At 38.6% G+C, this 25,106-nt stretch overlaps 2 protein-coding genes across 5 annotated transcripts in view; one reads left to right on the forward strand and one right to left on the reverse strand.

Annotated features, from left to right (window-relative positions):
- FAM237B (family with sequence similarity 237 member B) overlaps nucleotides 1-25,106 on the reverse strand; it is a 408,910-nt gene that overhangs the window by 245,603 nt on the left and 138,201 nt on the right. The window lies entirely within an intron of this gene.
- Nucleotides 3,109-24,899, forward strand: STEAP2 (STEAP2 metalloreductase). Of its 4 annotated transcripts, none has more exons than XM_007118314.3 (6): nucleotides 3,109-3,414; nucleotides 14,771-14,895; nucleotides 15,136-15,660; nucleotides 18,136-18,663; nucleotides 21,573-21,737; nucleotides 23,764-24,899. In XM_007118314.3, exons 3-6 carry the CDS (start codon nucleotides 15,169-15,171, stop codon nucleotides 24,049-24,051), a joined length of 1,473 nt encoding a protein of 490 aa, XP_007118376.1. In that variant the 5' UTR covers nucleotides 3,109-3,414; nucleotides 14,771-14,895; nucleotides 15,136-15,168; the 3' UTR covers nucleotides 24,052-24,899. The 4 variants fall into 4 exon arrangements, with proteins under 4 accessions (XP_007118376.1, XP_007118374.1, XP_007118375.1 ...); XM_007118312.3 differs by lacking the exon at nucleotides 3,109-3,414 and adding an exon at nucleotides 3,482-3,690; XM_007118313.2 differs by lacking the exon at nucleotides 3,109-3,414 and adding an exon at nucleotides 7,901-8,099.

Below are 25,106 nucleotides of genomic sequence, written 5' to 3' on the forward strand. Positions count from 1 at the left end.
CCAAGTCCAGGAAGCACAGAGAGTCCCATACAGGATAAACCCTAGGAAAAACACACCAAGACACATATTAATCAAACTAACAAAAATTAAATTGAAAGAAAAAATATTAAAAGCAGCAAGGGAACAAAAAAGAACATACAAAGGAATCCCCGTAAGGTTACCAGCTGATTTTTCAGTGGAAACTCTGCAGGCCAGAAGGGAGTGGCAGGATATACTTAAAGTGATGAAAGGCAAAAACCTACAACCAAGATTACTCTACCCAGCAAGGATCTCATTCAGATTCAGTGGAGAAGTCAAAAGCTTTTCAGACAAGCAAAAGCTAAGAGAATTCAGCACCACCAAACCAGTGTTACAACAAATGCTAAAGAAATTGTCTAAGTGGGAAACACAAGAGAAGAAAAAGACCCACAAAAACAAACCCAAAACAATTAAGAAAATGGTAATAGGAACATACATATCGATAATAACCTTGAATGTAAGTGGATTAAATGCCCCAACAAAAAGACACAGACTGGCTGAATGGATACATATGCCCTGAGAAGACCATAATTCAAAAAGAGACATGTACCACTATGTTCATTGCAGCACTATTTACAATAGTGAGGACATGGAAGCAACCTAAGTGTCCATCACAGATGAATGGATAAAGAAGATGTGGCACACATATACAATGGAATATTACTCAGCCATAAAAAGAAATGAAATTGAGTTATTTGTAGTGAGGTGGATGGTCCTAGAGTCTGTCATACAGAGTGAAGTAAGTCAGAAAGAGAAAAACAAATACCACATGCTAACACATATATATGGAATCTAAAAAAAAAAAATGGTACTGATGAACATAGTTGCAGGGCAGGAATAAAGAGGTAGACATAGAGAATGGACTTGAGGACATGGGGTGGGAGAGGGGAGCTGGGGCAAAGTGAGAGTAGCATCGGCATATATACACTATGGAATGTCAAATATTTGGCTGGTGGGAAGCAGCAGCATAGCACAAGGAGATAGGTAGGTGATTTGCGATGACCTAGAGGGGTGGGATAGGGAGGGTGGCAGGGAGGCTGAAGAGGGAGGGGATATGGGGACATGTGTATGCATATGGCTGATTCGCTTTGTTGTGCAACAGAAACTAACACAGTATTGTGAAGCAGTTATACACCAATAAAGATTAAAAATAATAATAATAATAATAATAAAAACCTCTAGGCCACTAGAGATCCATTTAATAAATTATTGCTGCACTTCAGTGGAATCCATTACTACCTCAGGGAACTAAAGAGATTTCTCAGAGAGCACGTCATGACCTGGAAAAATCTTGCAAAATCATTTTTATACTATGAAACTCCAACTGAAAACTGTAGTAAAGATGACAGTAACCATAGAAGAAGCTGAAATGAATCATGCTTTGCATGAATACCAACAATTCTGTGCAACACATTTGGTGACATGAGATTTTCCATCAAGGATGTCTTCTTATTTTAATAGTTCAAGTACGAAGAGCAGACATTCCTTCTGGAAACTGCAAATTATTGACTCACTGATTCTCTTTTAGGATAAGTGATTTCACATACAACTTGATTTTTTTTTGAATAGTCCATGTTATGACAGTTATTAAAAATATTTAAAATATATAGCTTTCCTACCTGTATTATACAATAATTTATAGTTTAGGTTAGTTAAAAAATGCTTTATTTTTTAATAACCTCTTGTGAAATTGATATAATGCTATTGTATTTTTTAAGAACATAGGAAAGCTACTTTTCATCAACTACTAAGATTCATGAATTTCCTCCACATGTCCTACAGAAGTGCTATAAAGATACTAATTTCATTATTTCAGAGTAGTGTTGAAACTAAATAATAAAAATTGACATAAAATTTAATTATTTTTTTCCACTTAGCAAAGTGGAAAGAATTTTACCAGATGCCAATGCTGCCACATCATGACACACCACTGAAAGGTAGCTTATGTCTAAACTTCAAACCTCGATAATATTTGTGGGGGGGGGGAGGGGGCACATGTCAAGTCAAACAAAGAATGTATTTCCAAAGCAGCATTTGCAAAGGTTAATCTCTCTATAGACTACAAAGGGGAAAGTGCAGTGTCCAGTGATCGATCCAAGACCGACTTCAAGAGTTTTTTTCCTGGTTAATAAACCACCGGGAGAGATTTTTTTTAAACTTAAATTTGCTGAAATGGGGATTCACTGGTGCATACAAACAAATTCCCCAAATTTGAGAATCTTCAGTGAACTGATTTTATATTTGAGAATAAAGATCTCTTGCTTCTGCTTACATCTTCAGCACAAAAAATAAAGGATACCTGACTATTTGGCAATCTGCAGGGAGAAAATCTACATAATCCCCAAACCAAAGGTGGCCTTCCAGCTCAGGAATCCTCTGAACACTCAAGGCCATTGTGACCCTGGCAGTTAAACGTCTTTCTCAGGAACTCAGGTATGCTGACCGCCAGGCCTAACCTTCTTTTCTCCAACACCAAAGCTCGAGCGCCACCAGCTAGAGTAAAGGTCAAAGCTAACAAACTACTATGCAGCCCGCCGCCTCTAAGGGTTCTATCCCAGGGAGTTTTTAAATGTGGTTCACGAAAGTGCATTTCTGAACATTTTACTCCAAGGACACAGTCCAGCCAAAAGATGATTTGGGTGGGTAGAGGTGAGGGAAAGAACACGTACAGGATAAAAAGCGCAGTTTCCTGGAGACCTGTCAGGAACTGAGTGGGGAAGGGGGTGGGAGTGTAATAAAAAGCAAAGTCTAGAGTGGAAAGGCGACCGCACAGCACTCACGCAGTGGAGGAGAAAAGTGGGCTCAACTGTTCTAGAGAGGCTTCAAAAGGAACCCTGGGGGAGCCCTGCAGGGAGCCGCAGGCCAAAGGCGGATACGTGGCAGCTCCCAGAAGGTTTGGGGGTGGGGGGTGGAGGGAGGCGGGGAGCGCGAAGCTGGAGCCGTGCCGCCCGGACTCCCCGCCCCTCTGCTGGCCCCTCTCGGCGCTCCGCGTCCTGTCGGGCTCTCCCCACGCCTGCCCCTCCCCGGCTCCGAGCTCTCCGACTCCTCCCCGGCTCCTCGGCACTCCCACCTCGCCAGCTAGGCCCTCCACTCGGCGTCCCGGGGCCCGCTCCGCGCTCTGCGCCCTCACTGAGCGCATCCCCTAGCGGCGCGTCCTGCGAGGCCGGCCTCCGCGTGCCGCCCTTCCTCCCACCCTCTCCTCCTCCTCCCCTCCCCGGCCCTGCGCGATCCAGGTTGGGGAGGCGGGGAAGCTGCCCGAGCGCGACCGCCGCGGCAGCCAGTGTGTAGCCGCGGGCCGGAGGCGCGGTTCCTAGGCCTTAGAGCCCGGCGAGGCCCTTGGGGAGTCGGCCCGGAGAGCTGCGAGGCCCGCCCCTACGCGGCGCGGAGGGCGCGGAGGTGAGCGGATTGGGGAGAGCTCTAGACGCGGTGGCGGGGGCGGAGTTGGGGCGCCAGATGCGGTCGGCGCCAAGCGCTGCATCCCTCCTCCCCTGGATTCCGCGCCGTCTGCGGCGTCCGCGTGAGCTGCTGGGGTCCTGGATCGCCTGGTACCTAGAGGCGGGGAGTGGGAAGGGTGTCTTCCACGGATCCCGCCCCCTACTTCCCCGAGCTCCCAGAAAGTCCTGAGGTTGGTTGGGCCCAGGAGAAAGGAGGCCAGGAGAGACATTGTCCCAGGTAGGATGTGCCCCGAAGGGGGAGGACGGGCAGGTTACCTTAGCCTCCCTGATAGTCTCCTTACCACTTTGGGTTCATGCGGGCATTTCGTTGAAGATCGGGCAGCGCTGCTTTTCGAAATCTAGGTATTTCTAGTAGTCATTTTGTTTATTACCCAGTGATGTGACCGTGGTGTGTTTAGACCATTATGTGTTAGAAAGTAATTGGCCTCTTCTTTGAGTGTCCTAAATTATCTGAGCCCCGTATTCAGCCACAGCCAAAACTTGTTGAAAATTATGCCCCAAAAATCTTGCTCTTAAAATAGAGCAGGGAGATAAAGAGAATTTTTGTCGAGAGATTTCCATTTATTATCTTCCCCACCCCTTGGAGAAGGATTGATGTCAGTTTTTACTACTCAGGCCGTACATTTTTTAGATGGAAAAACTTATTCCAGGCCATGGTTAATTATCACTCATTGCTGTGAGTGAAAGTGCAAGTAGAATTCGAACTCCTGCCCCACCGCCACCCTCTTGACTTTGATTGGATTCTAGTCCTGTTAACAGCCCTGATGCTGGGAACCTTTTTAGTTCTCTCCAAACCAGTACCCCATCACACCCCATACACTTTTTTCACCTTTATTATTTCCTCGTCGTGTTGATCTCCATTTATTTTTTTCTTTCTTTAAGGCTGTATATATATTTTTTTACTCTACAGCTCTCTCTTGTTTCAAAGCTTAAAAGCTATTTACAGAAATAAAAACACCCGTCCTAGAGATTTTGCAGCATATTTAGAAACATAATTGGAATGGCTGCAGTTTCTTTCTCTTAGCTTGTCAGTCATTGGGGTGGTGGAGGGGTGAGGGAATGAGACAGTATTAATAATGATGAATTGAGCTAATTGTGCAGAAAGGAAATGAAAAACTGTATCCAGGTCACTTTTTATTGTACTAGTGACATGGAAAATAGACTTGAAGTGAATGAGCATAATTATATTTTAATACTGCAGTTTCAATAAAGGGCATTCAGGGCATCAGGAGATGCATTTATTCTGTCTGTGCTCAGCCAGTAACCATGACATTGACATATCACCCGCTTTCAGCCCACAAGCCTTCATCAGCAAAATGAGGGATCTTATCTAGAGACCTATTACATCTCTTCTGGTCCTGACATTTTTGGATGCATTTGACAACAAAGAATATTTATTGCATTCTTATGTACATACTATGTGCCAGGCACTGTGGAGGCAATGATGGACAAGACAAACATGGTTCTGCTCTCAAGGAGCTTCTTTTCTGGTGGGGGAAATAGTAATGAGTAAAGAACAGTTACATAAGAAAGGAAACCTAACAGGGGCTCAAAACAGAACAAAACTGGAGTGAATCATTGTATTGAAGAGACATGATAGGATGTGCAGTGTTCACAGGATGGGAAAGTGATTGGTCTTTTCTACTTCAAGAAAAGGATGCTGTGGCTGGACCATAGGGAATAACAGTCATACAGGATGACATTGAAGAGTTGTGCTGGGGGACTTTCCTGGTAGTCCAGTGGTTAAGACTCCGTGCTCCCAATTCAGGGACCCCGGATTCGATCCCTGGTCAGGGAACTAGATCCCGCATGCACGCCACAACTAAAGAGTCTGCAAGCCACAACTAAAAAGATCCCACATGCTGCAACGAAGATCTCCTGTGCCCCAACTAAGACCCAACGCAGCCTAAATAAATAAATAATAAATAAAATATTTTTTAAAAAGAGTTGTGCTAGGACTAGCTAGTTCATTCAGAGCCTTCAGGTCAGGTTCATTTAGGTCAGGAAGGTGACTGCAGTTCAAAATGCAACAGGGAGCCACTGATTTTTAAAGAGGTGAAAGACATCTCATTTACAATTTAGGATGATCTTAGCTGCTTCCTAGAGAATGGTTTGGAAAGAGGCAAAGGAGTAAGTAGAGAGACCATTAGAAAATGTTTGCAGAGTTCAGGTGAGAGATGAGAGAGACCTGGATTAAGCTGGTGTCATTGGAGAGGAATTTAAGAAATATTTTGGAATACAGAAGTTGGTGTTGGATTTTATGTCAAGGGTGAGGGAAAACAAGGACTGGAGGATCACTCCCAGATTTCTGGCTTGAGCAACTGATGAGTAATGATATCATTTACTGAGAGGAGGAAATTTGGATGAATGCAAAGAGATCTGGGTAGAAAAAGTGTTTTGTTTTGAACCTGTTAAGTTTGAGATGTCTATGAGGACATCATAACCACAGCTGCTTGGGAGGAGAACACGGATGGTCTCCAGGACAGAAGTGGACAGACTGTCCTTTGATAGGTGAGGTTAATGATTGTGAATTTAAGGTGAGCTGCGTCGTCTGATTTTTCTTTAGCAGCCTTCACCAACTTGGATACAGATACAGTGAAAATGGATAGCTGGTTTCTTCCAGGGCTTGAGTTTTGCCAAGTGGATGTGATGGAGAGCAAGAGAGTTGTCCTAATCTGTTCAGGCTGCTGTAACAGAATATCATTGGCTGGGTGGCTTAAACCATAAACATTTATTTTTCACAGTTCTGCAGGCTGGGAAGTCCAAGATCAGAGCAACGGCAGATTCAGTCTGGTAGGGGCCTGCTTCCTGGTTCATAGACAGCCAACTTCTCACTGTGTCCTCATATGGCAGAAGAGAGCCCAGAGCTCTCTGGGCTCTCTTTTTATCTCACTGATAAAGGTTTCACCTTTGTGACCTAATCCCCTCCCACAAGTTGCACATCCTAATACCATTACATTGGGGGTTAGGATTGCAGCATATGAATTGTTGGGGGATGGGGGATGATAAACATTTTAGTCTGTTTTAGTCTGTAACAAGAGTCGATCTTTTTAAGTGAGTAATGATAAATATACACTGTGGGATCTAGGATGGATAAAGAAACCGGGAGAGTGAGAATATATCAGTGGATCAGATTTCTTCTACCATCTGGAATTATCAGTGTGAACATTTGACTAAGGTTATTGGAAGGCTAAGAGATAGTGCTTGGAGATATCTGAGGTGTGGTGGAGGCAGAGATTCATTGCCTTAGATGAATAAGGGAAGGAAATGAAGCCATGAGGTTGAATGCTTCATCCATTCGAATGATGAAGTAGTAGACAAGGATGACAGCTGCTGGGGTAGAGAGGAAGAGTGTGTATGTATTGGGGCCCAAAGTCACTAGTGATAATGAATAAGCTAGAATTCAGTAGATGACAGCAGTGAGTATAAGGAGAGGATATTACGAGGTGCCATGGGCTTCAAAGGAGCTTGGGGTTTGCAGGACAGAAGGAAAAAGGTTCAGATGTGGCTTTCAAAGTCAAAAATACACTAACTTCATCTCATGGCCCTGGAGGATTACATTTTCTTGATAACACATCCAAATCAGCAGGTTGTGAATGTCATCAAGATCTCGGAAGACAGCCCTTTCAGAGTTACTGTTATCCAACAATTAATGCTCTAGATGTTTATATGTGAAACAAATTCTGTTCTGTTTTATAAAATTAATATAGCACAACAGCTGCCATTCAGCCAGAGGAATGTCAAGGAAACTCCTCTAAATTGAAAATCTTAGGATTTCATGTATCTGAGTGTAATGGAATTCTCTTAGCTTGATAACATACTTTAAGATTTAAATGCATACATCAAGTCAAATGTCCACTCAAGAAAACTGTGACCTTGACATTTCAAGGAACCCATATGCTACTTAAATCACACTGTTAGATGGAGCTCATAAAGTAGAAGTGTCACAGTGTTAAATAAAAGCTAGCGATTACCATTCTTATATAGCTATAAGTCTTGGAAACAAAAGAATTTTAGTGTTGGGAAGGAATGCAGAATCAAGTACAACTTTTTTGTTTTCCATTTAACAAAGGAAACTAAGACGCAGAAAACAAGGAGATTTCAGAAGACTGGGCCTATTCTTTCTCCTCGACACCACATAAACAAAACTTTCTATAAATGTCATAGTCTTTTCAATTATCTAGTCTGTATTACCTGTGAATAAGATCAAAACAGAAGATAGAGAAACTCTAGCGCCTTGCTAGTCCAAGTGTGGCCCATGAATTAGGACCATGGGTATCACCTGGGGGCTTTGGGAGACCTGCACACGCTCAAGCCCGCCCCCGAGACCCGGAGAAGTAGAATGTGCATTGTAGCAAGATCCCTAGATGATCATACCCACATTAAAGCTTGATAGTCGGTCCACCTGGACATTCTCGTCTGCTCAGGTCAGCAGAACCTCTGATGCCTGGAGAACTGAGGAGAGGAGCCCCTCGTCAAGTGGAAAGAAGAGACACCCTCACTGGAACATTCTGAATTTTGAATGTTACGAACTAACAGGAACAAAGTATGCTGTGTGGTGGGATGACACATTTTAAGGAATGGCACTGCCCTTTCCAGAAAATGAAGAGAGGAAATTGCAAAATAGTGAGTGGACCTTCTGAGATAGCTCGGAGCCTGCGTGAGAAAGGGGAAAGGGCTGCATGCATATTCTACAGCTTCCAGCATTCCAGGGCAGCTGTTAAGTCTCTTGCTAGGGTTATTTTTCAGTATTACAAACAACAGTGTGAAAAGGAGTGTAACTGAGGATCAAAAAGCCACATCTGTTATCTCCAAATACCAAAATAAGTATGAGGTTGAATCCTAACTCTTTTAGTAGAGTTGGTTTTGATCTTGGCTGCGTGTTAAAACACCTGAGGATCTCTTAAAAAATCCTGATGCCCAGGCTGAACTCCAGACCAATTAAATAAAAATCTGGGTGGAGGGGCGGTGGTGACTAGCTATCACTATGTGGTAAAGCTCAGGTCACTCCAGGGTGCAGCTGGAGCTGAGAACCGCTGCTTTAGAAGGTCATTCTCCGTTGTGGGAAGAGGCAGCTCTGAGACTGAGGCTCTGCCTCTCCACTTAACCCAAGCAGCGAGTGGGACCTTCTGGTACTCCCATAGCATCCAGCACAGTCAGCAAAACTGAAGTCACAGTCTGCTGTGTGTATAAAAACCAGTGGGGCTTTCAGGACATTGTGGGAAGGAGGATTTTTTTTAAAGAGGCATATACTCGCTGCACGTTTTATTAAAATTTGAGTAATAACAGTTACTGCTAGTGGGAATATTCTAAAATTGGATTGTGGAGATGGTTACATAACTGTAAATACTGAAAATCATTCATTTATACATTTAAAATGGGTAAATTTCATGATATGTATATTTCACCTCAATAAAACTTATTTTTTCGTTGTTATATATGCTTCAATATTCATAATTTAATCATGTTGCTTGGATGGCCAGGAAGCCACTGCCTGTTTTGTATCATTGGAGTGTTAACATCTAGCTGCATGCCTGGTGGATAGGGCTCAGTAAGACATTGGATGGGGGAATGGTTGGGGATGGATGGGTGAGTATCATTATGACCTTTGGTTGTGGACTGATTTCTAAATTGATGTCAATCATCAGAGACCCCTAAAGTTCATAGCACCCAGTGGGCATTGGTGCCATTTGTAAACTGTTTATGGTATGGTATTGAAATTAGGGAAACGGGTTTGTGTAGAGGCTAGAGTAGCAGGCCCATCATAGAAGATTATTTGTTTATGAATAAGTTACTGCAATGTAGAAAAACTTGTATTTGCTAGCCAATAAATATAGGTGTCCTTATCTCAAAGTACCATCTGCAACAAGGTTATAAGATGGGGAAATTATTTCAGCCATTATAAGACCTGCTACTCCCAGCTTCATTTTAGACATACCCCCTGGTCATGTTAAATTGCAGTGCTATGAAAGCCCAGGCATGCACAGGAGACATGGCTGTGCTTGACGTAGCAGGCTATACTATGAGGTGGATGGAAGGACGTGTATAGCTTCTTTGGCCTAAACACAGAAGAAAAGTGGGTTGGTGGGGAGGTCTTGGGATGTTGTTGCTTTAATTTATTGAAGAAGATCCTAAAATTTTTTATTAACTGAAGTCCTTGAGTAATACATTTTAAAAATTGAATTTCTAGACTAACCTAAATTTAACCAGAACGCTTTTTTGTTGAAAATCTTCCTACCATGAATTAGACTGCTTTCTTACCCTAGCAGTTGCAACATAATAAACATATAAAGTTTTGTTTTGATGATTTAGGACCTAGAAACATCATAAAATCGTACTCATACAAACGTATATATTGAATACATACTGAGCCTAGGAAATATCTTGGAAGTAACTTGTAATTTTGAATATCTCATTAAAATTCTGGCTATTTGAAAAGTCTGGAAGGCTTGGAGTTAGTCAAACTTTTGCTTTAATGCTATTATATTTCTTTTCTGAAAACCTTTTGGTTCTATAAAACATTAACACAAAAAGACACTCAGATCCAAGTATGAAATATTAATGAATCATTTGTAATTACCATAGTCTATAAACAGAATTTCAAAGAATAGATCTGCATAGTTTTAATAAAATTACTATTTTGTAATTTTTGGAAAATGATTTTTAAATGAGGATGCATACAGTTTACCCAAAAGTTTCAACTGAGGGAAAGAATTTAATAGTCTGACTTAAGTGGATTTTAATATTCAAATAGCAAATTGTGATTGGACTGCATTATATTAGGGCAGTTATTCTCAATCTTTAATGTGCATCAGAATCACCTGAAGGCTTTTTATGATACAGATTGCTGGGCTCCGCTCCCAGGGTTTCTGATTTAGGAGGTCTCGGGTAGGGCCTAAGAATTTACATTTCTAACAAGTTCCCAGGTGATTCTGATGCCGCTGGTTCAGGGACCATGCGTTAAGAAATCACATTCTAATTTTTCAAGCAGAATTGCAGCTTTCCTTCTGGCATTGTCTAAAGGACTTAAGAATTTCTTCCAAAAAATAAAAACCTAAAAATAACCCCACCTCTTCCCTCAAAGAAATACTTTATTGTTATGAACAGTTGGGTTTTATATGTTTATTTAAATGCTGAGAATGTAGGGAATATCTTTTTGCAACCCAAAATCGTGATGGTAAGAATCACAATTTAGTCACAGAAAATTAGATTGGGATATTTGATATTTCATCTGAGGATTAAGCAGACATCTGTAGCAGCAGGGAGTTTGTTCCAACGTGCTTTTCTCCCCTCGCCAGAAATGTTTTCTCTCCAACAGGCTTAAGGAGCACTTTATATAGAGAGTTTCCTAATGTCAGACCAGTAAAATAAAAAGGAGAGGGAGAGGATCTATATAGGACTGCCAACTCAAACAGCTGTTATCACTATCCTTTTATGAAAAAAGGACATTTTGACCAGTAAAGGTAGTTAAGAGAAACTCTCAGAGTAAAGGACAATTTGTTAAATTGAATAATTTTATGAAAAACTCCCTATTGTATCCATATACTTTTTAATTGCTGTCGACCAGTGATAGCTTCATATTTGGGAACCAGTGCCCTAGCACTTTTAAAGTAAGGTCACAGGGCTTCCCTGGTGGCGCAGTGGTTGAGAGTCCGCCTGCCGATGTAGGGGACGCGGGTTCGTGCCCCCGTCTGGGAAGATCCCACGTGCCGCGGGGCGGCTGGGCCCGTGAGCCAGGGCCGCTGAGCCTGCGCGTCCGGAGCCTGTGCTCCGCAAAGGGAGAGGCCGCGACAGTGAGAGGCCCGCGTACCACAAAAAAATAAAAATAAAAAAAAAATAAAGTAAGGTCACAGAAAGCCAAATTTAATTTTGGATCTTTATGGTTTTAAGCTAGAATGAGCCTGTAGTATACTGTCATGAACCTGGCTTGAAGACATTCTGTGTAATTTAGAGATTATTTCCCAAGTACAATTCATAAATATATAGAATGACTTGAGGTAAGGGAACACTATGTGATATTTTTCTCTCCCTGATTTTCTAGAATAACTGTGCTCTGATCATACAGTCTAGTTCTTAATTATATGCTGATATGAGGGGGGGTTTTCTGCTTTTTATTTCAAGTACATACTGTCTCTTCCTAACTGGAATGTAAACTCCTTAAGTGTACCCACCATGCTTCTCTTCTTTATCTCTTATGTGCAAAGCACACAGTGGCCTGGATAAATTCACGCTGGATCACAGCAGAGTAGATCTGCCTTTAGATTATAGTTGCATCACTCCTTGTCAGTGGAAATGTACCATGTAAGGTGCTTATTACTCTTATTTTGTAAATAGGTAAAGCTTTTTCAGCTATTGACATAATTCACTTCTTATAACCCCATTTTTTATGGATATCATGATTGTAAAAACTTCAGCTCAGCTGTTAATCAAGTGATCCAAAATGATGCCTTAGCAAATTGTAAAGTGATTGATGAGGTTTTGCTCCAGTGTCTCAGCCCCCATAGTTTGTGGAGATGCATTGCTTTTAAGTCTGTGTACGGATGGGTTCCACAGGATACGGACATACTTCTTAGCTCTTTTTCCCTTCCCTCTTGAAGCAGTACACACCTTCACAGTGTTTGCAGAGCCCCCAAAAGAAAACGAGTTGCTATCTGGGGGTTCTCCAAGAGATACCCATCAACCAATCATGTTTTGTTTTGTAGTATTAATAAATTTAGGTCTTTGGTTGGTTTTCTAAAAATTGGATTTATTGTTGATTGACTGATTTGATTGATTGATTGGTAGCTAGAATTCCTAACCTTATGGCTTTGGATTTACCTAAAACTATCCTAAGCTTGAACTGTTTAGAGTTAGTATTTCTTTTGGAGAATAAAGTTAATGGGTGACATTTGGTGATCTAGACAGTTTTAAGATTCCCCATACAATGTTTGCACTGCAATATTAGAATGAGCAGAGGTCAAAAGACTCGTATTTGAAGCCTTGTTGTGTTAACTACCAACTGTACTGTCTTTGATAAATTGCTAAGGTTCTCTAAGCCTCTGTTTCCTCATCTTTAAGATGGGCATAATATACACTTCACAGCCATCTGAGAATTAAATAAGGTGATATATGTGAAAATATTGTGAACTATGAAATAGCACACAAGCATATGGCATTATTATATGCTTTCAGCAATACACAAATAATCCATCTCTCAGATCCGTTAAAGGTTTTTTTTTTTCCTCTCATGAATGCTTTTACATTCCTTAACGCTTTGATGAAAAGAGTCATTTTTTAGGCCAACTTCTATTTGTAGGCACAGTCATACTCTTAAAGGGTTCAGTTAGAACTTGCCATTAGAAATACAATGTGAATAAGGCCCAGACATGTTAGGACAGAGTCACTTATTAATATGCATAAAATACAGCGTATAATGAGGTACCCAGAGATGACATTATTAGGCCCTAATGTATTTTAACCTATTCACATTCTGATGTGCAGAAGGGGTTTGAACTTGCTTTGTAAAATAAGCAGATAAGTGATACTGTTTTGTTTTTGTTTTTCATTTGAAAAGGTCTTGATCATCATGATTCTTATATTTAAAGATTTTGAAATTCTTACGTTTGGGGAGATGCTACAGTCTCTACTCAGAAGAACTTGGGACTGGGATATAGGAAACTTGGTTTCTGGTGTGTGAGTCTAGTTAACTCTTTTTACCCTTAGATAATGTATATGACTAGGGGTAGGTTGGTCAGTTCACCTTGAATTGTTTAATGAAATGAGCATTGATTTAATTACTTCTGATTCCTTTAACTGCTCCTGATTCTCCAAGTAGCCAACAATATCTCCAAGAAGATGTTGACAGTTTTGTACTACCCTGGTGCCTCTGACCCCCACCTGCCTTTCAGGGTGTATGGGGTCACTCCAAGGGAAAAGAAATAATTATCACCCCTTATATCTTGAAAAGTATGAAATGAAACATGTAATAGATTAAAAAATAGTGAGTTTTCTCCTTTCCCAAGATCCAAGTTAGACATTAAGATGATTAGGTAATGCTAAGGAGCAACGACATCACCAAAGGAGAATACACTAATATGAACACAACCATCACTCTTCCACCTTGCCCCCGCCCCCATATCTTTCTTAAATTCCTTACATGACACATACCTTAGCTAGACTGCCTGGGTTCTAATCCTGGTTCCTCTAGTTTCTCTCTTGTGACCTTGTACAAATTATCTTCTGCATATGTCAGTTTCCTCATCTGCAAAATGGGCATGACAGTATTAGTACCTATCTCATAGGGTAGTTGTGGGGATTCACTCAGTTAATTTGTAAAGCACAGAGCTGGCCCATAGTGTATGCTATATGAGTATTAGGTAATATTATTATTATCTTTTTAAAGATTAATTTACTGATGTATTTGGAGTCATTGAACATGCTCCAGTTCTAGGGTAAAAAGTTGGATTTTCCTTGCTCCAGTAATTTCAAATTTCATTTAGTAAAAACCAAAAAAAATGTTTTTTAAAACATTCCACCTGTTCCTGTAAAATCCATTAAGTTCTCTGAAGTGATCCACATCTGCTGTTAGCATAAAAGAAATTGTGCATTGCGGATAAAATGGAAGAGTATTTTTTATCCAGACCCAACAGTGACACTGATTCATGGTGATCTGATTGGTATGCTTGAGCAAGTTACAACAAATATGAGCCTATAAGGTGTTAGTCACTCAGAAAAGAATTTGACAGATTTTTCCAGAAAAATAACTGCATCATGTTGTATGCAACCAATGGGAAAAAAAATGGGAAGAAAAAGATTTCATAAGTACTGTGTACTTTAAGACCATCAACACATTATTAACCCCCTTTACACAGGGAAGCTATCTTTCTCTATGATAAGTTAATAGGACATAGGGTGAATGATAGAAGTCTATTGTATTTAATTAATTCTTTGTTATATTTTGATGCCTACTTTTCTGAAAATATTATTTAAGTGCAAGGTTTCATTCTTTAGTAGCTGATTTAGCTTACTCTCATTTAGTAATAAAGTCCCTCACTAGCTACTGAGGTAGACCCCATCACAAATGACTGTAGACAGTTCGGGGTTATAAATAAGTTCTTGGTTTTTGTTATTGTTTTTCTGTTTTCTGTTGTCTTGTGAGCTATGATGAACTGTCATAGTCCTTCTCTACCTTTAGTGGCATTTCTGACTTGCTGCCTGTGGTCTGCTGAGAAACTGGATAATCACACTTGTTAGAACTGTGTTTTTTTTAAAAGTTCTCCCTTGCTGAAAACTTCAGTCTCTTTCCTTTTGTGCTCTAGAGCCTTGCTGTTGAAAGAGGGGCCTGTAAACCAGCAACGTTGGCATCACCTTACTAGAAATGCAGAATCTTGGGCCTCACTCCAGACATACTGAATTAGAAGCCGCATTATAACAAGATTCTCAGGTAATTTAAGTACGCATTAAAATTTGAGAAGCTCCACTTTAGCACATCAACTTTGTGACAGGTCATTTTTCTATTTCGAGATCCATTTTTAGCTTACAAATTGTGTCTTGCAGTGTTCGAGGTTATATAGCTTGCCAAACTATTTTACCTCTAGAAACAAGGGATGTTGTTGTAACATCTAGAAGTGTATTCATGTTTGGTAATAGGTAATTGATGAGCATTTTATTTTCTCTCCCCTAGGATATCCCTGGTGATCTTAGAAGAGTCCGTATCATGGAATCGATCTCTATGATGGGAAGCCCCAAGAGCCTTAGCGAAACCTTTTTGCCTAATGGCATAAATGGTATCAAAGATGCAAGGAAGGTCACTGTAGGTGTAATTGGAAGTGGGGATTTTGCTAAATCCCTGACCATTCGACTTATTAGATGTGGCTATCATGTGGTCATAGGAAGCAGAAATCCTAAGTTTGCTTCTGATTTTTTTCCTCATGTAGTAGATGTTACTCACCATGAAGATGCTCTAATAAAAACAAATATAATATTTGTTGCTATACATAGAGAACATTACACCTCCCTGTGGGACCTGAGACATCTGCTTGTGGGTAAAATCCTGATTGATGTGAGCAATAACATGAGGATAAACCAATACCCAGAATCCAATGCAGAATATTTGGCTTCATTATTCCCGGACTCCTTGATTGTGAAAGGATTTAATGTTATCTCAGCTTGGGCACTTCAGTTAGGACCAAAGGATGCCAGCCGACAAGTATGTATTTTTAAATTTTATTCTTAGTTAGATGGTATTTTGTACTTAAATAGTTAAAACAAATATCATATATTTAAAAACTGAATTTTGACACTCTCCAATGATTATCATTCTGAAAACTATGTATGAGCTCCTGAAGATTTGTGTCCTGACCTTGTAAGGGCACATTTCTATTCCCAAAATGATGTGAAAAGCTGAGAAAATAACTGGAACTTTCCTATCATAATCAGCTAATTCAAGAAAAAGGCAAGTTTGGCAGTTGAATAATGGGCCATCTCCTTGCTTCCTCAAATATTAAAACAATCTCAATCATGTCTTTTTTCTTTCCCTCTCTCCCTCCCACCCACCCATCCTTCCGTCCTCCCTTCTTCCTTCCTTGAAGCTATTTGGTAAACAGTATCCCATCGCTGCACGAAATGCTATGTAGTATGATCCTCAAGAAGAATGCTTTAGAAGTACCTTTTATTTTACGTAGATTATTCATAGAATTTTAAATAGTACAGTTTGTTTTATTTTAAGGGTAGATTTTATTCTATGTGGGGAAGGTAGAAGCAAATTGCATTTCTCAGGTTCTCCTTTAATCTATGAGTTCTGTTTAGTTCAGTTTGAGACTATAAAGCAGATGGGGAGCTCCATCAGTGCTTTTTGTGGAATGGGAGCTTTTATAAGTAAACACATAAAATAGTGCACCTTAAAAATCTTTCAAAAGTGTGGTTATGCATTATAATGAAGCATGATGATAAAATACTTTTATTTTTGTCCATAAAGACAGTTGATTAGATGTTTTAGAAAATAAATTCAAGTATTACATCACTGTATGCTGCATATCAGAGTCATGATAACCATTCATTTTCAAGTGTTTAATTTGGAAGAATGTATACTTTCTTACTTTCCTAGAGAGTATTTCTGAATCCTTTTTTTCTTTTGCATATCAACCAAGGTTTGGCAATGGATACAAATCTAGCAAATTAGAGATAAACCTGAATTTAATCCTTTGCCCATATTTGTGATAATTTTAATTATTCAACAAAAGAAATTGTAGAACAAGAGATTAAGTTCAATGTGAGCTACAGAAAGAGTTTCATTTGTATTTTGTAGTCCTTGTGGCTTTATGAATGTTTGATTTATTCTTTTAGGTTTATTATAAAATTTTATAATTTGTAGTTTTTTTCCCAGTGAAGTAAAAACAGTTTAATCCACCATTGTCACACCTGTAACAAATTTGAGAATGCTTTTCCTTACTTCTTTGGTATATATTTCTCTACCTTCCCTGCTCCATTTTAGAAGTTCATGAACATTTGTATAATAGCATAGACTTTGTCATTTATATGGTTAACGTTAGATAAAATTAATAATCCTAAGAGCTCTACATTCTCACCATTATGTAACTAGGTTTAGTAGGCAAGCATTTTCAGTGTGGTCTGTTTCAGAGCCTTTATATAAACATCCTCAGGGATACATTTAGGAATTTGTTTTCCCTGAACATAGCTCAGAGATTTTATAGCAAAATTTTTCTAACTCTAATCCTGGCTTACTCCAGCCAGGAACTTGTGAACTTGGTGTTCAACAAATATTTGTGAATTCTCAACTACATTACAATATCTAAGAGGTGTTGGTAGTTTGAAAGCCCACCCTCACCCGCAGTGATCACAGTCCCATCTTAGAGTTCCTGTAGCGGTAACAGCTCTTAGAAAATGGCAGTTACTTTACTGTTTAAGTTAACTAAGCCTATTAATGCTATTTTTTCCCCACCAAATATATTATCCTCATTTAATGATGAAAGAATTTCATAATTCTGACCAATGAAATAATATACCTGAGATTATCCATGGTTTTGGTGAATTGGTTTCTAAGCCAAAAGTTAAATTTTATAAATAGTATAGCATCATGATATCATTTAGAGGTTTTAATTACAAATTCAACCATTCAGAATCCATGCTTATCTTTTCCCTTGCTGAATAGCCATAAAGGGCAATGCTTGAAATCACTTTACTCGGCAGAATCACTACAGTCCTAGAACTAAGTACTGTCCGCCAAAGCCTAGAGAGCCAGCCCCACCTGGTTGCCTGCAAGAGTGAGAGAGCTGGACAGGGGCGGGGCGTGGCCTGCAGCTCAAACTCCACCTAGACTGTTGGAGGGAAGACCTTACCTTGTCTGCTCAGAACCTGGTGACCTAGAAACCTTTCTCTCCTCCCGCCTCCCTTCCCCTGAGGACTTCTGTTCCCAGGTTCAAGCTAGATTTTTCTGCATTGTCTTTTCATGTCATTGACGTTAGCAAGGACTTTGTTGTTTTTATGATACTATTTTAACCTATAAATAAATAGATTAATAAATTAATAAATGCTTTATCTCCTTAATTCTTCTGCATCACGCAGGGTCATCATAAGTGATGCTCTGTGGATTAAATGCAGCGTGTGATTGTTACCATTTTTATAAGCAATAATAGTAATGATGAGTCTTCTGTTTTCTCCATAGGTTTATATATGCAGCAACAATATTCAAGCTCGACAACAGGTTATTGAACTTGCCCGTCAGTTGAATTTCATTCCCATTGACTTGGGATCATTATCATCAGCCAGGGAGATTGAAAATTTACCCCTGCGACTATTTACTCTCTGGAGAGGGCCAGTGGTGGTAGCCATAAGCCTGGCCACGTTTTTCTTTCTTTATTCTTTTGTCAGAGATGTGATTCATCCATATATTAGAAACCAGCAGAGTGACTTTTACAAGATTCCTATTGAAATTGTGAATAAAACCTTGCCCATAGTTGCCATTACTTTGCTGTCCCTGGTGTACCTGGCAGGTCTCCTGGCAGCTGCTTATCAGCTTTATTATGGCACCAAGTATAGGAGATTTCCACCTTGGTTGGAGACCTGGTTACAGTGTAGAAAACAGCTAGGATTACTAAGCTTTTTCTTCGCTTCAATCCATGTTGCCTACAGCCTCTGCTTACCAATGAGAAGGTCAGAAAGATACTTGTTTCTCAACATGGCTTATCAGCAGGTATGGGACGTGCTTGATATTTATCTGATGCTAGTAAAATACTTGATTATTAGAATTTGTAAAACGTGAGATTTAAAACAGTGTAAAACTTTACATACCTTGTAATAGAAATTTTGGTATATTTAGGGAAGAGAAAGAATTGTTCTTTAAACAATGTTTCTGCACAAGAATTATGCGGCTAATTCAGAATCATTTAGAATAAAAGCTGCTACCATCCCTTTCTTTGCAGAATAAAAACAGAGAAGTGAAGAGTTGGGTTTTGTTTTCTTTTTTTAATGTTACAAGTGCAGTGATTACTTTCAGCATCAGTTAATTATTTTATAATTGGCCATGTTCCATGAAATAATAAGGCAGCTCTCAGTAAACATACACAATAAAATTAGAACTAGTGAAAATATAAAACAGACTAGGTAGTCAAGATCAGGAGACACACACAAGGTTTTTATTATCATAAAGCAGGAAAGATTCTGCTTCCTCAGGTGAACCTTTTCTAGCACTTAGCTCTTCAAGAGAATTTCTGGGAGAACTTCATAGAAGGGGCTTGATGATGGAATAGACTATGATTTTCCTCAATAATTTCCATTCAGCAAATGTAAGGGGTTTCACTGAAGCTCTTTGATGTAGCATTTCTCAATGAAAGCCGAGGACCGTGTACTAAACAAATGTGTAAGAGCTTTTGCATTTTATAAGAAACCAAGGCATCATGGTCAAGTATGTAGCATCCAGTACTTGTTTCAACAATAAAACCTCAAATAATTTGAAAAAAATTACTAGATTGATGTTCTTTAAGCCATTCTCTCTAAAAATAACCACTTAAATGAATACTAAGGCTTTGATATCTACTCCATCGGCTTCCTCACCTCCTTCAAGTCTTCGATTTGTTGACACAAATAATCAATAAACAATCAATAATAAGAATAGAAGAGAGTTTTATTTGCGCCAAACTGAAGACAACCTCTCAGTAGCTCTGAGGGGACTATTCTGAAGAGGCAGGGAAGGAGCCAGTGTGTATATGAATTTTTTGGCTAGGAAATAAGTGTAGTCAAACATACATCTTTGATAAAGAATTACTGCTAATCACAAAGAACAGATATCTCAAGTTAATGATTTTAGTGCTTTTCTATATATGGGAAGATGCAAGAATCTGGGGTCATTGAAATTCTTCCTGAGATATGCATCTTAACTACCTAGGGGCCAATATTTCAAAGCACAGAAAGCCTCGTCCTGTTTTTTGTTCCTCCTGAATTCCCCTCAGGGCCCGCTGTCAACTGACAGTGGCTTGTGACTGAACCCTTTGTATAACTTGATGACGGGCAGCATTCTTCTCTTTAATGGTAAAGCTGATATACAATGTATGTTTGACAGGCCGTAAGACAGGCTGTTCTAATTAGCATAAAGTTCAAGCCAAATCACGTATAAGCCAGAATGACTTCCCTATACCTCAATATGTGAAAATTTCTTCCATCAAGTTCTTACCTCCTCAGCGAGGCCTTCGTTTGGACACCAATTTACATTCTGCCACCTGCTTCTGACTCAACCCTGGTACTCTCAGCCCCTCTTACTTTACCTGCTCTTCTTTCTCTTTGTTCAATAGTATTTACCACCTTCTAACACACTTTGTGTTCTTTGTTTATTTACTGTTCTCTGCCTTCTCTCATCATAATGTAAGTTCACAAGAGGAGGGATCTTTGTTTCGTTCACTGATACATGCCTAATGCCTGGAACTGTGCCTGACACATTGTAGACACTCAAAAAACATACTCATGGAACAAAGGGATGAATTGGGAGGGCTTGTAGATAGATTCAGGTTGTAATCTCCAGGTATACTGGGGTATGCTGTTATTCTGTATTGTTGTATAGACACCAAATGAGATAATAAGAGCCTTTATCCACAGAGAAGCTCTGTGGCTCTTTTCAGGATGTTGGTATGATTGCTTCAGGGAACTAATGGCTAAGAAATAGCTTTTCTCTCTCTCTCTCTTTTTTTTTTTTTTTTTTTTTCATTTCAAGTATGTTTGGTTACCTGGAATTGGACAAAAAGTTAAGCTGGTGTTAAGTTAGAATGTTTTCCATGAATAGATTACTTAAACCAAAGCTTTAACCCAAGGAATCCAAGCCTTGATTTATACTTTAATTATATTGTTTGCATGTAAATAGACAATTCTAAAAGTAGTCCCTATGCAGAATACGACATATTCAGAGTTAAACTCTGGCTTGATTATATGTGCATTATCAGTGTAAGGGAAAGTACTGAATGAGGCAACTGGACAGTTGGAAAGTATATTAATGAGGCCATTCAAGTGGATAAGTATTTGCACTCCTTAGGGCTTTATCCTCAGGGAAATCTCAGCTCCCTGGGGAAAAGAAGGTAAGAAGAGGTAAATCAACATATAAATAATCTTCATGTGAGAAAGGAAGGCACAGACATAGTTTAGAAATTCCCTGCCTGTATTCTAAATTGAACTAAGGCCAGAATGTACCCAAAATATTCAACCAAGTTTAAGCTAACTTGTAAAAGCACCAGAAAACTAAGTCTAACTGCCAGTACTTCTTTTGTGTCCCTCTGGAACCAACCACTCAGTATTTCACAGTCTTGGGACTCCAGAGTCCCTGTCACCATGATGTATTACAAATGTGATGACAGATTTACCCACCCTTCTCACATGTGGGTGAGGAAGGAGAGAATCTTAGTCCTCTTTTTGTTTAACTCTCCCTTCTCTTTCCCTCACACCTGGAACAATACCATCCAGTAATAGGTTCTCCATAACAGTTTGTTAAATTGAATTAGTGCAACTCAAATAAATGTTATATGTCCATATATGACATATTCTTAGGCCAAGAGTGAACTCTGTGCTGAATCAGTTAATATTCTACCAAACAAAGGAAATTCACGTTTGCTTTCTTGTTAGGTTCATGCAAATATTGAAAACTCTTGGAACGAGGAAGAAGTTTGGAGAATTGAAATGTATATTTCCTTTGGTATAATGAGCCTTGGCTTACTTTCCCTCCTGGCAGTCACCTCCATCCCTTCAGTGAGCAATGCTTTAAACTGGAGGGAATTCAGTTTCATTCAGGTATGTGGGGTTTGTTTGGTGAGGGACTGGGTGGCATAGATTTTTAATTCCAGTTACGTACAGTTGGATTTTAAATATGCTGTTAATAAAAGAGTGCCCCTGGGACTGCTGTTCATACATCTAGCTCATGGAATGTATGTCAATAAAAGAGTGCCCCTGGGACTGCTGTTCATACATCTAGCTCACGGAATGTATGTTGCTAGAGGCCAGCTTAGGACCGTTCTGGTTTAGTAAGTGAACGACCAGTACAGGACTTTACTGGAAAGCTTTGATAGTACTGCCTACTATGTTACAGATAAAGGTTATTTGAAAAAGAAAAAAAAAAAAAAAGTGGGGGATGAACAAGCTTAGATCAAGTTTAATACCAAAGTCAATTTATTATTAGGCAAATGAATGAAGACTTACTTTATATTTTGAGTTATTTTGATCTGTCTAGAAAAGTCTCATTCATTGTAGTTGAAGTGGAGAGAAGCTCAGTTTGAATATTTTAAAGGAAATGTGTATACATACACAAACACAAGCGGTAGTTAATGGATTATGGCAAGCAACCAGCCGTATCATTCTTGTTAGTATATGTATTTGGTACATCAGTTGTATACATAGGTATATGAGTGTCTACAAAGGGGTTTCAAGATAACATTGTGTTCTTTGACAAGTTAAACATTCACTTTCTCCAGTAATAGCTATTTAATACATTTGCATACTTTAAAAATATATAACTCAAACTGAGACCCTACCTAAATTACCATAAAATCAGTATTGGTTGTATCCAAATGGTTTATAGCACAATATGCAGATGAGTGTCATTTGGTGGTACACTAAATTTTGTTTGGTTTTAGTTTTTTTTTTTGTCTATTTGCTTGAGTTTATTTTTAAGTGACCTAAAAATCCCATTCAAATTAAGGGCATATCCCTTGTCTAAATTCATTTTTCCTTTCTGAGGGAAATAAAATGTGAATACTTTCCCAACTGCTAGTTTAATCACACCTGAAAAGAAATAGAAGGCCCACTGATAAAAGGTGCTAGACGGGTGCAAAGTATCATTATAAAGTTATATGAGTAATTGCAAGCAGAACAATTTTCTGCGAGAGAGTTGATCCTTCCCCAGTGAAGTTAGAAGTTACATTATTATGCCGATGTAGTACTACATTTTGTGTAACATAGACCATTTCTTAAATAAGCAATTAAACATAACATAGGGAACCCAAAATGCTGAACTTTTTGATTTTAACCTGTGAACTGTTTGTAACAAAGTGCTCTTAATAATCTCATTTAACATGGTTGATAAAGCCATTTGAAATGCTTTTTATGTTACATATTAATACTGTAAGATTTTTCATATTTACCTTCAACTGGTATGTATGTGTGTGTATACTCATGAGAATGCTCTTCATAATTTTATTATATACGTGTGTATATATGTATGTATACATGTATTATATACACACATACACACATTTTTAAAAAAATATATACACAACTGGTAGAAATGTGGATAACTTTTATAAAGGAGTTTTCCAGTTTTTATCAGTATCCTTAAGGAAAACCCAGATGTTTTGACCAGTAATCCCACTATTAGAAATCAATTCTAAGGAAATAAACCAAAATATAGAAAAGGGCTTAAAGTGACATTATAGTTGAGGAAAGTAGGAAACAGAGTAAATGATCAACAAAAAGGAATGGTTAGGTAAATTATAGCACATCCATTCAATAGAATATCATATAGCATTAAAGTCATGTTTTCATATTTAATGACAGGCAAAGGTTCTGGATGTGATAAATAGTCAGAATATTAGGCTATATGCAATACAGCCTTATTTGTGTAAAAAAAAGTGCATATAAATATATAAGAAATATATGAAAATACTAAAATTGTTTAATGCAGTAGAGAACAAAGAGTAACTCAGTAATTTAAGATAAAATAGTGTTATCAAAATATAGACTTGGTATATCTGGATGGGTTAATTTATGAGTTTGAATAATTTGCTTCTTATTCTGTTTCTTTTTCTTTCTCCCCTATCTCAAGTCTACACTTGGCTATGTTGCTCTGCTCATAAGTACTTTCCATGTTTTAATTTATGGATGGAAACGAGCTTTTGAAGAAGAGTACTACAGATTTTATACACCACCAAACTTTGTTCTTGCTCTTGTTTTGCCCTCAATTGTAATTCTGGGTAAGATCATTTTACTCCTTCCATGTATAAGCCGAAAGCTAAAGAGAATTAAAAAAGGCTGGGAAAAGAGCCAATTTCTAGAAGAAGGTATTGGAGGAGCAGTTCCTCACCTCTCACCAGAGAGGGTTACAGTAATGTGATGATAAATGGTGCTCTCTGATGCCATATAAAGTTCTCCTCATGCCATTATTTTTATGACTTCCTTTATCTTCAGTTGCAAGTGCACTGTCAAACTGCTATGGGCTGATACCTCTTCAGTGAGATCTCAACTGAATTAGTGGTAGAATTTTCTTCAAATTTATTTTCACTAATGTCACATTTTGCCAATATGAGTTTTTATAGTCAACTTATTGTTGAAATGTAGGTATGTTTTGTTTTGTTTTGTACAATCGTAAGGCTGTTGTTATTTTAACAAACTTTATTCCATAATCAGGCAGAAATATTTGTAGTTAATGATTTAGATACAACATAATGTTAAAAAACTTTGCACACCAGCAGAACTTTAAGTTTTAATATAATTCAATAGATATATTTCTTTTCTGAAGCTTCAGTAAGGTTTTAATTATTATCTAGCTTAAGAAATAGAAATGTATAACCATACATTATTTTTAAGAAAGGACACATTACATTAGCATCTAGGAAAGGGTGCATGGTTAAAATCCCTATATTTCTTTCATAAGATCGGGTTTGAAGAATGTAATCAATTGTATGAACCAATGTGATTTATAAACAAACACAAATTAAAGAGACAAACCGAACTTGAAATTATGTTTAAAATGCATTGGAGACATGAACTATATACTGATAATATGTACCTCATGAAAGATTTTATTCTTTATCTTGTTACAGAGCAGTTTTATTTGCATATTAATATACTGATCAGGGAGAAGACAGTAACATCTGGCCTCCAAAACTGATCTTTCTCACCTAGTACCAATCTTGGGAATCTTATAATTGTTTCTAGTTAGAGGGAAAGTGTTAACGTTTACACACAAGGAGTTGTCAGCTGATCTATGCTGTTGCACCTTAGCCAGTCATACTCCGAATGGTACAGGATTTTACTGACATTCGTGGATGGATTATAACCTGCCAGGCACTGTTCTAAGCACTTTACTTGTATTTTCCCATTCAGTACTTAAAACAACCCCATGACAGAGGTAGTTATTTTCCTCATTTTACATATGAGGATACTGGA

The sequence above is a fragment of the Physeter macrocephalus genome, chromosome 5 (genome assembly GCF_002837175.3).
Source record: "Physeter macrocephalus isolate SW-GA chromosome 5, ASM283717v5, whole genome shotgun sequence".
NCBI classification, from domain to species: Eukaryota; Metazoa; Chordata; class Mammalia; order Artiodactyla; family Physeteridae; genus Physeter; species Physeter macrocephalus.